The 17275-nt window shown below is 45.1% G+C and overlaps 1 protein-coding gene and 1 long non-coding RNA gene across 2 annotated transcripts; both read left to right on the top strand.

Moving 5' to 3' along the window:
- The first annotated feature begins 920 nt into the window (after positions 1–920).
- On the top strand, positions 921–6549 carry LOC136477902 (uncharacterized). The gene is made up of 3 exons (XR_010764137.1): positions 921–1360; positions 5778–6152; positions 6236–6549. It is a non-coding gene; the product is annotated as an uncharacterized lncRNA (long non-coding RNA).
- Positions 6550–16526: 9977 nt separating this feature from the next.
- On the top strand, positions 16527–16937 carry LOC136470481 (uncharacterized). The gene has a single exon (XM_066468317.1). The coding sequence runs from the start codon at positions 16527–16529 to the stop codon at positions 16935–16937; it is 411 nt and encodes a 136-aa protein (XP_066324414.1).
- The last annotated feature ends 338 nt before the right edge of the window (positions 16938–17275 follow it).

The following is a 17275-nucleotide window of genomic DNA, read 5'->3' as shown; positions in this document are numbered from 1 at the left end:
GTTTATCTCATGCTAAGTTGGTTGTGCAAATCTTCGCATTTTGTTGCTTTTCGTCATATTTTTTTTCATGACTGCTGATAAAATTGTCATCTATAGTATGATTAATAGTGTTTTAGTAACCTGCATGTAGCTACCAGATTTTTGGTTTATTGGGTGTGGTACGAATTCGCAGTTCCCTACTTTCTTAAAATTTAGGTTTATTAGAGCATACCTCGGCGGTTCAAATCAGGCCTTGGGTTTGTGAATTATAGTTGGGGTTCACTATCCTGAATTGTATGGATTGAAAAATAATACACGCCAGACATTCATATATTGATCTTATAGCCTCACACTACAAGCTTACACACCCTTGCTTGATCTTCACAACCAAGCTTTATTGGGCTGCTATCAGCTGCTGCTTGCTGGTGCCTTTACTTCTTCGGCGTGTTCGCTGGTTGGTTTCTGGGCTGGTTTGGGCTGACTGGTGCTGGTTTGTTGTGAGAGAAAAACACTGTTGACTGGTTGAATAAGCCTGACTGAAACCAACAAGCGAACAGGGTGCTTATTTATAGCTGAAAAGAGAGTAAGAAAACAGCCCCAGTGGCTTTCCTAGGTACCGTATAGTTCCACTTCATTTTGCAAAATTTTTCAAGATTCCCCGTCACATCAAATCTTTGGACGCATGCATGAAGCATTAAATATAAATAAAAAATAAAACTAATTACACAGTTTAGACGAAATTGACGAGACGAATCTTTTAAGCCTAATTAGACTATGATTGGACACTAATTGTCAAATAACAACGAAAGTGCTACAGTACCATTTCGCCAAAATTTTTGCAAACTAAACAAGCCCTAGAAATTACCTAGTGACTGGGAATCGGGATAAAAAGTATCTCTGTCGATGTCCAAACGGGGGAGATAACGGCAGGGATAAAAACAATCCTGCGTCCAGATTATGAGAATCCTGGAATCCATCTTGAACTGAATAACACAAGATTCTAGCATAGCAAAACTGTAAAAAGACATTTTTGGCCCTGTCTTATCTTATTCCCGTCATTCACGTTCATTCATCCATTCGAGTCCGACATAGCCGCTCGGGCGGACGATTCTCGATGCCTCCGCCCCGCCCCAGCGATTGGCAGGCTGGCGGCACCTCTGCCCCCTCGATTTGCACTGCCTCCGTCCCTCCGCAGGTAGAGCGGCCGCCATTTGCCGCTCCCCAGTCCATCTGTTACGTGGCTGCTAGGATTGAGAGGGAGAGAGCTGAGGGAGATGCGGCGACGGCGACGGATGGGCTACAGTACCCGCTGTGCTACAGTGGCGACTGGGGGCTGCGAGGGAGGCCGGAGGCCGGGGGCATTGTCCACGGCCGAGCAAGAGTAAGGGATTTCCTTCTTAATTCTGGGTTGATTAGATCGATACATCTCATTTCTTTATACAGAGAGTTTTACTTGACTCCAAAATAAGGCTTATTTGACCCTTAGGTAAGTGACATTTATCTCTAATTAACTCTAACACTAATAAGCTATACAGCCAACCCACATTCAATAGGCCCCCTGACGTACTCTAACACCATCCCTGTCATCGTCGCCGCCGCCGCCACCTAGCTCCGGCGCTGGCCACTTGCTGTTTCACTCGACTTCTTGCGCCCTGCTGTTTGACTTCTCTGTGCTGCTCGCTGATCTCAGGATGGATAGCAAAGGGCAGCCCTGTTGTGCTCTTTGGGGGCGCTCATACATCCAAGCAAGCGTCGTTTTGTGATTGAAATTTCAATTACGTCTAGCTACTAATGTCGTTCATTGGGGCAGTGGTAGCTGCTTGGATGAGACTCAGATACTCTCATATTGCTGTTGGGGCAGCTGCCACAGTTTTATAATCTGCTTCTATGCATTGGTTTTGTTTGATACGGTGAATTACTATATTATGTGTCTTATGGTTCACTCTTAGTAAAGTCAGGCTTGTACCGAGATGATAATGCAGATAGTATTTCATCTGATCCCAGCCAATTAATTACCTTGATTTTTGCTGTCATATGGGTGTCCTAGACAATATATTATCTGAGTCTCATAGCTACCGTGTTAAGCAGTATTGTGCTTGAGGGGCATTATAGAGAAAAGAAGTTTTCAATTAGCTAGAATCCTAAATTAGAATCCATGATCCAAACGGGTAGAGATTTTTTTTTATCTAAAATCTAGATTCTACAATCCATATCTAGAATCCAGATTGCTAGAATCCGTGAGGGATCCAAACGGGACCTAAGAGGAAGACTAGAGTGAGCTGACTTACTTCACTGTCCAGACCTTGACTCATTGACTAGACCCACTAACAAAACACCATCAGCAGCTAGGATTATACTAACACTGGTTTCATGTAGCTCTTCATCCATACATGACAAGATTAGTCCTAACATACAAGGAGCATTTTACTTTTCTGATTTGACTCTTCCCAGTGCTTGTTGGAAATCACTCCCTCTCTTGTGTTTATCACAAACACACACTGGGAAATCACTCCCTGCCCTTCTTTTGGTTGATGCAGCTCTCACAGCCCTCACTATTTTGATACACCTGCCCATGATATCCTTCTAACTACTGCAGCCATAACTCCTATGATTGCTTATTATTCTCCTTAACTGCTAGCTGAAAATCTGCTAGTACTAAGGACCAAGGTTCAAAAAAAAAGCTAGGCGCTACGCAGGTGCTCAGCCACTGTCTAGCGCCTAGGTAGAATAAACGTAGATTAAACACGATAGGCGTTTTTTTATTTCTTTTTATTTTTGTTGTTGTTGGGAGAGGTACCAGCACACAAATGATGCAGTGTATATCCGGTGGCATTTAAAGACAAACAAATTGCTGTATTTATATACAAGTGAAAGAACACATTCTTATCATTATTTGTGACAATAATTCATCAATCAACTTGCAGTCTTGCAGAGAATATAGTGAAGAAGAAATCACCAGATAAGCACCTGGTGGGGCAGGGCTCTGCTGGCGACAACGCTAGTGGCCTATGCTCTGTTAGTCCAGTAGTTAGGCGTAAACTGCCGCAAATCTGGTAGCGCCTATGTTTCCGGAACAGAAACGACCCCAACTCCAATGAGAGCAACCAGCAGTAGCAGATCAAGTAGGAAAAGGAGAAGCTAGCAAAGGCGTCACAGCGAACACGAGAGTTGGGGATCATCCGGATGGAGGTGTGCACCCATGGACAGATCCGCGGAAAGCCGCGAGAAACAAAGAAATTGCATAGTCGGTGCGTACCTGCCCAAGGCAGTGGCGGAATGAGATGGGCTCTGATGCATGGCGGCAGCGGCAGGTTTGATCAGATATGTTCATATCGCTGGCAGAACAACCAAGGCCTTGTTTAGATTGCAAGTTTTTTCACACTCTCTCCATCACATCAAATCTTTGGACACATGCATGGAGTATTAAATGTAGATAAAAAAATAATTAATTACACAGTTTGATTGTAAATTACGAGACGAATTTTTTGAGCCTAGTTAGGCCATGATTGGACAATAATTGTCAAATACAAATGAAAGTGCTACAGTGTCCAATACTGATTCCTAACCCCAATCTAAACAAGGCCCAAGTTCCAATTTTATGAGGGCAGCGATCAGCAGCAGAATGATCAGGATTGGGACGGCCCATTGGACAAAGAGCATGGGCATAGACGGGATTGACCTTATCTACTGGCTCCTGCCCGTGCTCTGTTTTCGCGATTCCCGCCTGTGGCCGCCCGCGCTCTGTTTTCGTGATTCCCACCCGTGGCCGCCTACGCTTTGTTTTCGTGATTCCCTCCCGTGGCCGCCCGCGCTGTTTTCCCGCGCGTGAGCCCACCTGCCCATGTGCCAGCGATGCCTAGCTCCCGCTTTTCTCCACTTCTGTGCCGCTTAACTGACTCCAGCGACGGCAACCCAAACCCAGGACGCATTTCATATTTTAGGTAGTGTACAGTAAAAAGGTTGCGTACCAATAACATCGTCTCTCCAACGGAGGCACTGAGCAGCAACCCCAAATCTCTACTCTCGTTCTTCGCTCTGTACTTCTTCCCAACCACAAAGCGAGCGCGCGCGGGGACAGCGGAGCGAGCGAGTGCAGCGGTGGCGGCCGGCGAGGGCGGGGCTAGCGCCGCGAGCGAGCGCACGGTGGCGGCCAGTGAGCGCGCGGCGCGGCCAGCAGAGCGAGCCTGCGCGTCCTGCGCGGCTTGGGCAGCGAGCTCCGCCGAGCAGAGGCCCCGCCGGCGAGCTCTTGACCCGCGGCCGGCGAGATCCAGGCGCGCGCGGCGGTGGCCCCCCGGATCCAAGCGACGGCGTCCCCATCCAGCGTGGCCCCCTCCTCGCCCCTCTCCTCCTCCAGCCGTGCGTCTCTCTCTCTCTCTCTCTCTCTCTCTCTCTCTCTCTCTCTCTCTCTCTCTCTCTCCACCAGCCCCCCGCGGTGCTCGCCCGCCGGCGCTCCAGTGCGGCCAGGCCTCGGCACAGGCGCGGGAGCCCTGGGCGAGCGCCCCCTCCCCTGGCGCGGCGGCGCCCACCACCACAGGCGCAAGATTTTTGCGTCGTCTCTCCTCGACGACGCTTTTTTGCGTTCTTGCCGGCGTCGGACCCAAAATGCGTTCTTTGTATGGGTCTTCGGTTGGAGTGTGATTTTGATACGCAAATGTACTGTGCGCCACCGATTTTGCGTTTAGGTCTCCTCGTTGGAGACAGTTTAGACGTCGCCTTGCGCGTATGCCTTAAATGAGACGCTGGGCCTCCGACTAGCACTGAAGCGTGTGTAAACGTACGTTTGTTTACGTTTTCCAGAACACTGCTAAGGACTGCACCTAGACACAATGAACCTGGACACATGCATGGACACATAGGATTATAACTAACAATCTCGCCCTAATCCCTGTGTGTCCATTTAAAGTAGACCATGTTTGCCGTGTCATAGATATTGGTGCTTCCAGCTGCTTCGCGGCTCAACCTTTGCGCTTCAGCTCAATCCAACATGCTTTGCGCGCTTCACATGTATCGCCTGTTGTGCTTTGTTTGCACTACACACTATGTCATTCCCTTTCTTTTAGTTGATGCAGCTCTCACAGCCCTCACCATTTTCTCATATATATAGCTGATACACCTGCCCATGATATCCTCCTAATTACTGCAGTCATAACTCCTATGATTGCCTATTATTCTCCTTAACTACTAGCTGAAAATCTTCTAGTACTAAGGACTGCACCTGGACACATGCATGGACACACAGGATTATTGCTAACAGTGCTATGGGCCTGCACTTTGTTCTCATTTTCTGCATGCGGTTCTGAATGTGCTTTCAAGTTGGAATGGTTCATTTGGAATAGTTATATCTGCAGACAACATCCTCTTAGTCTTAGGATTTATCTTTACCAAAGAACTAGTGCCCTCAGTCCTCACACAAAAAAAAACAAAAAAAAAGTTGAGAACAATGCAAATAACCGTGTTTAACTAGTTCTTGACCAATCTTTTTGGGGAAATTGCGTATTTACACCCTGATCAAGCATGGTTCACTTGCTGTGTTTCTGCCATGCAAGCTTACTCTTTTAACAGCTTACTTATTCCAAAAACATGGTACTGTCTGACTCGGTACTCAATTCAGTATCATATCTGATTAGTTGCTTAAACTGATATCATATCTGACTGGTTGCTTAACTGATATCATTGTTTATATTAGCAATTGACATAACATGCCATGTCAACTAACCGCTTCTTGGTGGTTGTGGTCATTGGAAAATGTAGACATTTTTTGGATTTCTAACAGTTTTGTTTTTGTTGACCTACGCAAGAGGGCTTGATGAGGAATAAAGTAGCAAGAGGATTCAATCTGGATTTGGAATACACAAGGAACAGTTTCTTCCCATATTGGAGATCAGTATTACTGTCTCATGTTGATGTCACGATTTACCCAGCTTACGCAGCAGCTGACCCTAAGTGTAGTCTTAACATTAATAAACAGCACAACCTGGCTGACAAAGGGTTTTCTCCAACAGCTCCAAATCATAGTCTTGGTTTGTTGGGAAGGACTCTGCAAGCTACAAGGTATCATACATGTAGTAGGCTACAAGGTACCGCTGTGATGGGAAAACTGCAGGTCACAAGAAGACTTTTTGGTACTGCTGCTTTGACACTGATGAAGATGTTAAAGAATGCATGAGTAGAAGGTACGCATTAAATTTTTTTTCCATAGTCTGCCTTCCCCCTACTAGCTGGCTGTAGATTTACCGTGACATCTCTCTTTGTGCAGGTGGCAAGAAGTCGCTCAATTTCTTCCAAGATATCGCAATCTCCCTGCATTTCAAGCTGGCTGTTTCCTTCTCCAAATTGGCATGGGCCTGGTATCCGTGATATGATTTATCATGCCTGATAATAATTATTTTGGTGTGCAATAAACTGGTGCGGTGTAATTTTAGCATCCAATCTTTTCTGCACCGGTATTGAACTCACTGTGTTGTAGCGTCACTGGCAGCACTACCTGCTCTCTCTACCTTTGATAAGTTTGTAGAAGAAGTACACCATCTACAAATTACTGTAATTGTTTATATTTATGTCTTATTTATTACTTGTGTCAACAAATGCCTACATGTCATCTAATTAATACCATCTATCGGGGTAGCCTATTGCAATGCGTATTTTAATATCAGAGATAAAAGCTAATCTCGTTGCATGGAATCGTGAGTATTTAAAGACTGGTCTCGTAGGACAATTTCCTGACTTGTAAGGAATTATAGAAGAAAAGATAGGAAAATACTATCATCATAATGATAAAATGATATTATTTAGGCTCGATATTTGTGAACAAGCTTTAGACCTATTGTCGTGGATATAGCATGTGAAATAATTAATTGACATGTTTTTAAGAAACAACACCAAAGATGCCATACATTGCTTGGGTTGTACTCCCACTGTTCATAGTGTCAAATTTGATGAACAGTGAGTCAAATTATAGGAAGTTTAGGAAACTTGCGTCAATAGATCTGTTCATAGTGTCTCTAATATGATATTGAATTTTTTAGCAATTGACAACATATTGTCATTGTAATAAAAAAAACTAAGTCAAAGTATATTTTGTCTGAATTGTTTTTTGGTCAAAAGACATTTATTATTTCTGAACAGAGGGAGCATCTCCATTGGTGGGAATGTGATTGAGTGTTGACGTTACATCGATGAAGGGTAAGGATTTAGGGTACGTTTGGTTCGAGGACGAAGTTGGATGGGATATACGGTGATCCATGAATATTAGGATAAGGATATCTATGATGCATGTTTAGTTGGATGGATAGAACGAGCCATTTTTATGTTTGGTTGGATGGATGAAAGTGGATGGGATGATAATAGTTGACTAATTATATCTATTATTTAAAATAATAAAAACTAATTAGACACTAATAAATATGCATTAATACTAATTTTGTCATGATAATCACTAATTTAAAATAAAATATGTTAATTAGCACCACTAATATCCTAATTAGCAAACAAAACATGTACTAATCAATGTATTAGCACTTATCAAAACTAATCCTACCATCATAATTACTAAGTAATAATATAACACACTAATAATCCTTAATTTATTTATTAATGACAAAGATCAGAAGACATGGATAAGCTGGCCCGCCAGATTTTTTCGGCCCAGAAAATCCAGCATCTTGTGGTATATTCCATATCCATGAATTTTCTTGTCCTATTGATCCACCAAACCAAACACTGCATATTCATAGATGGTCCTATCCCATCCATAGATATCAAGCAACCAAACGCACCGTTAATGGTGCTTTGGAATGTGAAAATAAAAGGGTCTCCATGCAGTGTTTTATGTTGCGGTTTCCAAGAGTAATACATCAGCTTTAGATGTTTAGACTAATAAATGAAAAAAACATCTCTTAGTGCATTGCTTCATTTCATGGTTTCATAAGCAAACCACATCATTTAGTGTTGCATGAGATGGTGATCAAATATATCGTATGGATTATGTGCCAATGTTGAGAGACACTGATAATTCAGAATCAATATTTAGAGTCCAGTAACTAGGAGTGTCGCACAAAAATTACCCTTTTTGCTTGAATTTATCAGCCGTACTTCAACTTATTCTCTCTCACATAAACATTATTGAATCAGCCGAAAAACCACCAGCTGAACAGACAAGCTTTCACATGAAGAATTCGGTTTGAAACAGACGAGCTTTCTTTGGCCCCAACAATTTTTAAAAAGACATCAAGCTCTGATCTGAACCACCCAATCTTCCTTTGGCCACAGCTGAAATATACTCATCCAAACATGTTCGTCCGGCGGAGGAGAGTATGCCGCCGTTCAGAGCAATGTAAGCATGCAAACATGTTCAGAGCAATGTGTTATTCACTTGTTCTGTAAGCATGCAGAGACATGCTATTTGCTATCTCAGGCAATCAAATCAATCATCAGGTGCATGCATCAGAAAGGTTCAGATAGAAAGGAGCACTGGAATTCAGTGCTTGTTTAGTTTCAAAAAGTGATACAGTAGTCATCACATCGAATTTTACGATACGTGTGCATGGAGCATTAAATATAGACGAAAAAAAACTAATTGCACAATTTAGTTGGAAATTGCGAGACGAACGTTTTGAGTCTAATTAGTCCATGATTGAACACTAATTGCCAAATAAAAACGAAAGTGTTACAGTAGCCAAATTCCCAAAATTCGCGACCTAAACACGCACTCAGATAGAAAGTTCTGCAACCATACCCAAAAATGACTGTGAGATAACATCTGGTGCTTGGCCAACTGTTCTTTTAATACACACTTAAACAGAAGTAGTAGCAATGTAATCCAAGCCATGTTTAGTTCCACCAAAATTCAAACTTTGGCACTATACAAAAAGAAGATTCCCCGTCACATCAAACTTGCGGTACATGCATGGAGTACTAAATGTTGACAAAATAAAAAACTAATTGCACAGTTTGGTTGTACTTTGCGAGACGAACGTTTTGAGCCTAATTAGTCAACGATCGGACAATTTTTACCAAATACAAGCGAAATGCTACAGTGCGCTACCGGAATGAACAGTAAATCAGGCAGCGGCGAGTTCGGCGAACTAAACGCGGCCCCACTATCTTTCAATCCAATCCTAATCATCCAACAGACACAAGTATGTGTCAGTTTCTTAGAATGACACAAGCATCCGAAAAGCTAACAAGACGATATTTACTACGGATTTTGGAGTGGGTTGCTTGGGGGATTGGAGATTCGAGTAGCTGCCTCCACATGCAGGACACGGGCGCAGGAGAGTATGCCGCCGTGCGGTTGTAGTGGCTACTGCCACACACCTTAGCTCGTCCGGCGGAGCCGCACCGCGCCGAGGTTGCCTCCGCCGTAGAATCGTCTTGATCGCGTCGTGCCTCCGGTCCGGAGTCGTAGACGAGGGGAGATGGCAGGAGAGAAAGGGAGATCGCAGGGAGCGGTGCAGGCGCAGGCAGATCGAGAAAAAAAAAAGGTGGAAGATATAACTGCAACGCCTCAGTGCGGGTTTCACCCGATTTCATAGACATTGGAAAGGGTGTAACTTGTTTCATGTCTATAAAACTCTCGTCTTCTCTTTCTTCCTTAAAACAGTGCCACATTACCAAATTTGCTGAGAGATGCATATTATTTAATATGCACGAAACTCTCATGAAACATGCATCGAGACTGCCCTTAGGCTATATTCATTTAATACGGTGGCACGCACGTCGCAAAAATGATGAGGTGACAAAGAAATTAAGGCCCTGTTTGGTTATCCCTCCTAAAAGCTTTAGGAGCTAAAATCTGGATAGAATCTGTCTAAAGAACCAAACACCCCCTCCTAAAACCTCGTAAAAATTTTAGGAGGCTGGTTTTTCTTTAGGAGCTCCACCCCCTCCTAAAACCTCCTAAAGTCCTTCCTGGACCTCCACTACCCCTCATTTATTGTCCCCTCCCCCTCTCTCTCCTAAAGAAGGGTAAAAGTGTCTTTGTTCAACAACATTTATTGCTTTTAGTCAGTTTTAGAAGGTGCAACCAAACACTCTTTTAAGAGGTTTTAAAAGGCTACCTAAAACTTTTAGGAACTAAAGTTTTAGGAGCTCGAAACCAAACAGGGCATAAGAGAGGGGATGTGTTTCATCCTAGTGAAATTGGGCACTATTTTCAAGTAAAAGAAACTGCAACAGAACCTTAGGCCAGTCTCAGGGAGGGCCTCACATGGGTTTTATTCTCATTTAAAGCTATGACACATCAGCACATTTGCTACTTAGTTGGCATGATATTTATAAGAAAAGAGAGAAATAGAGTTTCATTAGAATAAAATTCATCCATCAGGTTTACCAACACAATGAAACGCAATGAAATCTCTATTGAGATTGATTTATTTCATTATCACGTGCTTTTGTGGATTTTGTGCATGAGATAAGCAAATAATTGTATGTAATTGCAAGCTATACATATTCAATCGAGTTGTTTACAACACAGAAAGAGAGAGAGAGGTGGTAGGAGAGTGCTGCGCTAATGATCTAGGGTTTGATCGTTTGATCTGGGATCTGGGATCTGAGCCCTTCTACAGGAGTCCATGCCCAGTCTTATATACCGGAGGGCCATCGGGGAGTTTCTAGGTTTTCGTGTCCTGATCTTCGGTTGGTGGCGGCGCTGGGTGCTGTCCCTCGTCCACGTCATGGCCGACAGTCCCAAACCGTCCCTGACATCCTCTGCTGGAGTCTGGAGCTGGCCGCCAGAAGTCGAACTTGCCATTGTGCCATGCCCGGATTCGTCTTCCTTGTGGCGTCCATTGCACACCAAGGATGTGGTCGTCCTTGTCGTGTTGCGTCACGCCTCGGGCATGACCCTGTGCCGGGAGTGGCCGACACGGCCTCGTGGGGATGAGGGAATAGAGCCTCAATAGGGCCTGGCGCCCTACGACTCGCGTGTCAGGTTCGGGGCCCGAGCAACGCGAGGGTGCCCGCAGCTATCCTTGGTCGGCTGTCGCCTCCCAAGGCCGGTATGAACTTAGACTGTGTTTAGTTCGCGAAATTTGGGAATTTGGCTATCGTAGCACTTTTATTTTTATTGGGCAATTAGTGTTCAATCATGGACTAATTAGGTTCAAAACGTTCGTCTCCCGATTTCCAACCAAACTGTGCAATTAGTTTTTTTTCGTCTACATTTAATGCTCCATGCACGTATCGTAGAATTCGATATGATGAATACTATAGCATTTTTTGGAAAACTTTTTAGGAACAGCCTTACCCAATTCCATTCCAGCTAACGATCCGACCAAGCCACGGGCCCAGTGTGCACCTGCGCCCACCGTTGCATGCTGTGACGTTATTTTGAAAAAAAGCGAAACATTTATTTGAGAATGCTATAACTTCTAAATGGTGCATCCGTTTTCAATTCCGTCTGCATCGGTGTGTTCTGCGCGACGAGGTGAACAAAACTAGACCCCCACTTGCATATATTTCGAAGAATTTTTTTCTAATAGCAATTTATATATATTAAGAGCTTGTTTGGATTGGAGGAACTTTGGAGGAATTTTAAAGTCTATTGTTCCTCTGGAAAGGAAGCCCTTAGGGCATTTGGAATAAGGGAAAACAAAATTCCCTTCCGGAGGAAAGGGTGTGAGGTGTGTGCATTTTGGAAGAAAAAAAGCATCCATCTAAAATCAATGGAAATCTGGCGATTGGCGTGCCCTCTCTGTCTCTCATCACGTGGCTGCTCTCGCTTGCCTGTTTCTCTCTCCTCTCTTCGTTCCTGTGTTCCAAACAGTCTAAATTTTCTATTCCTGTGTTTTGAAATTTCGTAGTTTTTCACTTTTCATCGTACCTTATTCCTGCATTTTTTCCTATTCCTGTGTTTTGGATTCCTTCGTTCCAAACAGGCCCTAACTTATAACTTATAACTTATGCGCATAACATGCATTGAATAACTTATGTACATAAGTTGTATAGAGTAATTTATGTACACAAGTTGTATTTGATAACTTTTGTACATAAGTTGTGTTTCGTTACTTTTGTGTTTCTATGTTTTGGTATAAGTTACAAATTAATTCATTCTTTTGTATTTAAGAACTTTTGTGTTGCCAACTTTTGGTATAAGTTATAAATTAGTTCATTTCTTTGTGTTTAATAATTTTTTTGTAAATGAGTTGTGTTTCATGACTCTTGTGTTTCCAAGTTTTGGTACGTTATAAGTTATATGTTCTAAATTATATGTTATAAGTTAGTACACATAAATTATTATAAAAAAATTCTTCAAAATATATGCAAGTGGGGTCTAGTTTTGTTCGCCTCATCGCGTAGAACATACCGGTGCAGATAAAATTAAAAATGAATACATCATTCAGAAGTTATAACATTTTCAAATAAATGTTTTGCTTTTCTTTTGGTTGTGTCAGTGCTGACATCACAGGCTAGATTCTATATCCCCGTCGCACGCGCGTCTGAGCTTTGCGAGAAAAGAAGCAGCGCGCGTTGTCCAAAACTAGAAGAGAAAGCGGTGTGGATTTGTTTTTTTTCCAAAAAAATAAAAGAAAATTGTGGAGGTGTCGGGATATCGTTCGTCACCACCGAATCGGGTGAGCGTTCCCCAAATAGTGCAGCTGATGAACTTCAGCCTCTTCGATTGGCTGGTTCGTATCGTTACTGATTCGTTTATGTGAAAGAGACGTACTGCTGGCTGATTTATGTGAATAGTATCCATGTGAGGAGGCTGGCCAGCCAGCCCAGCCAGCCAGCCCCAGTCGATCGGGCTCCTTATCCTCTAGGCTTATCTTCCGGGCACTAAGGCATTTCCATGAAGTGGGCCGCCTCAGGCCCATCATGCCGTTAAGATGGTTTGGAGTATGCGCACGAGCGCACACGACAGGTGTAGCCCCTGACTGATTAGGAGAATCAGTCATGGGGTTAATTGTACTATCATGGCATTAATCCTAGGGTTTAGGTAACCCCTTGTTTGATACTCAACACTCCTGGCCATCGTTGGATACGAGCGAGCTGCCAGATGTCCGGCAACTGTAGAGAAAAGTCATCCGTTGTGACTGTAGATCTAGTTCCACCGGGCGAGATGGGGAGAGGGCGATGGTGGGTACTCGGGGTAGGTATAAGTTTGTTGGGTAGAAGAAAAACGCGAGGGGATGGGAGATTTCAATGGCAGGCACCCTATAAACGGATTAGTTTCTGACTGGGTCCGTTTGTCAGTTCATGGTAAAAAATTTAGATGCGTTAGATCAGATTTAAAGTATATCTAAAGGACAAGAGTTTAGATGGATAGGAGATAATAGGGTGATAGACTATTTTCAATTATTTTGCGTTTATAGTGTAGATAGATAGATAGATTTTTTATTTTCAATTATTTTGCGTTTATAGTGTAGATAGATAGATAGATTTTTTTTCTAAGTTATTTTATTTAGTTAATTAATTTCTTATAAGTTTCAAAAAAAATTGACGGCTGAGATTCTTCTCAAGCTATTACTCTCTGGAGGTAATTGGTGGCCTAGTATGAAATCTGTACGGATGGTAGACTGTAGATTCTTGATGGGCTTACCTCCGTCACTTACCTTATTTTTTCTTACTGTTAATTGGGCCGAACAGTTTGATATCGAGCCAAATTGAGTTGAGATAACATTTGGGCCTCGGCTCATAAGTTCACGAGTTTAAGAGTTTTCATTTTTCGATAGTTCTTTTAACAACATTTTTTTCGATAGTTGTCTTGTGGGATGGGCAAAGTTGTGCATTAGGCGGCACAAGATGCGCAATTATGGTGTGTTTGTTTACCTAGCCATGGGTGGGAGCCAGGTGACGAGAGTCTAACATAGAGGTGTGTCAAGTCCCCAAGAAGGAGATAGGAGATCGACAGAACCCCCTACCGACTCTGCGAATCGCTCGGGGGCTATACCCATCGGGTACACTCGCGCATACCCTCTAGTGGAGTCAGGAGGAGCCCGAGCACGCCAGCAACCATCACTCGGGGCTCGGGGGCTCTGCCACGGCACCAGGATCCCAAACGACGGGGTGCTCGGGCCAGACCTCCGCCCTGGCCATCACTCGGGCCTTCGCCCGGGCGCCAATTGACGTCCCGAGCCAAGATCAGAAGCTGACTTAGGAATCTGTCAGGCGTCCAGAGCCTAACAGGCGCAGAGAGGTTGCACCGTCTACCCATTCCACAGCCGCGAGTCACTGTGGGCCACTCTCTTGGCAGGGTCACGCAACGGGTGTTACGCATCAGGACAAGGGACTCCCCAAGCCCCAGGGGTAGAGGGCTCCGGGCCCACTCGTCAGCCCCTCTAGGCAGGGGAGGCACCTTGCGCACCAAGGAAGCCTTGAGAAGGCTCACCCAGGGGAGGTCGCACAACGGCAGACAACACCTGACGGTCAAGCGCCAGACTATGGCAGCATCGTCAGGGAGTGGTTGCGACATTGTCGGCTCCCTCCTAGATGACAAAGGAGTACTAAGTGGCACCAAGACGAAGGAACCGCAAGCACTCGGCGGAGAAGCCCTAGGTTAGAACCAACCCGATTTATACACCCCATGCCCTCCTCGGCATATAAGGGGAGGCATGGGCTCCTGTAGGAGGGGATCAAAACCATAGAGAACCGAAGGGCTAAACGATTAGCCCAAGGTAGAAACCCCTAGGATAGCACCGCACAATCCCCTGCCAAAACTCTCTCTCAATTCCTCTGTTGTAAACCCCCGATTGGGCATTCCTAAAACGAAGAACACCATACTGCTGGAAGTAGGGCTCAGAAGCCCGAACTAGGATAACCGATTGTGTCCCTTGTGTGTTTTGAGTGTCCGAGCCACCAGAGACCTACACATCAACCTCCGATGAACAAACTCGATGCTTGTCGTGGTTCCGAACCCATGACACCAGGCCCAGGGGTGCAGGGGCGCGTGTTTGTTTACTTGGCTGGGGTGCGAGCCATGCCCGCACAGGTGTTAAAGCACCCTCCAGCCAGGCCCTGCATCTCGTAGAATCAGTTCGTCTGTGCTCTGCCGTTTCATTTTGGTCTTCTCTCTAGGTGGCTCTCGGTGGCTCGCACGTGAAGGGGGGGAAATCCCCCTGCGCTAGGGTTTTCAGCCACCCTAATAGCTAGCTCCGCCGCAGCCTCTGCTCCCCACTCTTCCTCGCGCTCTCGCTCTTCCACTCCTATGTGCACTCTTCCACCCTAAGGGACCGACGGTGTTGAGTGCCACTTTGGGTGTAGGCACTTCGCGGCAGTGCACCATGGTTCGGTCTCCTCGTTCGTCTCGCCGGTGGTTGGAGGTGTCGATCGTCTTCCACTTCTTCGAGTGGCGTTGGTCTTCTTCCAGTACATCAGATCTAGTGACTGTGGTGATGGTGGCCGAACCTCACCTACATCGCTAGATTTGGTTGAATCTGGCATGTTTACTCCTGTAGCTACGTAGACCTGACTGCTCCTCTTCATCTCCTTCTAGTGCTCCTCTCTGCTCGAACAAAGGTTAAATCCACACCCCCTCTAATGATTTGTAATGAAATGTGGGCGCTTTTTGCGATGCTTTGGTTCAGCTAGCTTCGAATCTATTGGTATTTGTGCTTGATGTGCTTCGATCTATGCTTGAGCGTTGCCAATCTAGGTTATTGCAGGTATGGTTGCACGTTTATGGCTCAGTTATGGTTTACTGTACATGTGCTTCATGTTCTAGCTTCATTTGTTAGTTCATTTTTTGAGTTAAGGGTTTGTGTATATCTACTCCATGTGCTTGCTTTTTCTGTGAGTTGTTGTGTAGTTCTGGATTCTACATACATGTAGTTCAAGTTCTTGTTGTACATGTGATTCATCTTCTAGCTTCAGTTGTAAGTTCATGTTTTTAGCTAAGGATTCCTGTATATTTGCTTCATGTTGTACCTTCATCCGTGGCCACTTTTGGTCAACTATGCTTCTCTGTGCATGTGCTACATGTTGATGTACATGGTTCATCTCTATAGTTCATGTTCTCTGTACACGTGTTTCATGTTGAGTTGTGCATTTTGCTTATTTGTGCACCAATCTAGTACCATTTTGCCCACTGACACTACTATAGTAGGCCTATCACAGCCAGTTCGTAACCCCCCATTGCAGCTGATTTTTGGCCTCGGCAGTAAATGATCGACGATGATAGTCTAGATCATCACCGTTGGTTAACAACCGACTGTGATGGACCCTAAACACCGCCACATTGGTCAATTATCTGTCTGTGTACTAGTCATGATCACCGTCGCCTTGCACCATGACCCAACTGTGTGCAGTGCGGGTTCATCATCGCTTTGACATCCGACACGTCTGTGTCGAGGTGAACATCACCGTCGCTTGGGCGTATGAACCGTTTGTTCAAAGGTCATGGTCACCGTCGCCTTGCAGTATGATCCGCCTTTGATGATCCTATAGTCGGTGTTGGGTTACTAAACGATTTGACGAGGATACACTTTTGATCCTTGCCGCATCATGCGTATAGCGGCGGTGTTGGATGTTTGCTTCACCATCAATTATTGGTGCAGTCTGACGGTGACAACCGTTTGGAGGTGGGCCGATTTTCCCTCGTGGTCAGCACCATGGTGGAGAACGTGAGGATGACGAAGATCCTGATGGACGGAGGAAGTGGCATCAACATCCTTTGCAAGGATGCCTTAGAGAAGCTCAGCATCGACGCGAGCAAACTGCGCGCCTCGCAATCACTGTTTCACGGGATCGTCCTAGGGTGGCGGGTTATGCCTCTCGGCACCATCGTCCTCTTGGTCATGTTTGGCAACTGGGTACACTACCAGAAGGAGACACTCTCCTTCGAGGTCGTCGACTTCGAGGGCCCTTACCACACCATCTTTGGGAGGCCATGCTACGCCAAGTTCATGGCAGTGCCTAACTATGCCTACCTCAAGCTCAAGGTGACGGGCCCGTGTGGTGTCATCACGATATCTGGCAACTTTCGGGACGCATACGAGTGCGAGAGGGAGGCCATCAAGTAGGCCGATCGCATTCTCCATCCCGAGGAAGGTAGGCTAGACTTTGAGATAAAGCGTAGGATGAGCTTGGGAACCACTCGGTGTGCGCTCTCATCACTAGAGCACCAGACGACACCAGCGACCCTGGCAGGCATATCTCCCACCCTGCTCTTGCTGTCGGCCTCACCGGCGACTCCAATACCTAAAGATAGGCCAGAGGAAACGCAGCCAAAGGAGCAGGGCGATGATCGTGACAAGGGTGAAGACGGTTGGGTTGAGGTCTAAAGCACAAGAGGCCCCCACTCAATAAAACTCGGTGCGGTCCCGAGCAAGTCATAGGCACCAGGCGACAAATGAACTCC

This window comes from Miscanthus floridulus, chromosome 8 (genome assembly GCF_019320115.1).
Source record: "Miscanthus floridulus cultivar M001 chromosome 8, ASM1932011v1, whole genome shotgun sequence".
Taxonomy (NCBI): Eukaryota; Viridiplantae; Streptophyta; class Magnoliopsida; order Poales; family Poaceae; genus Miscanthus; species Miscanthus floridulus.
This window is presented reverse-complemented; position numbering and strand designations above follow the sequence as displayed.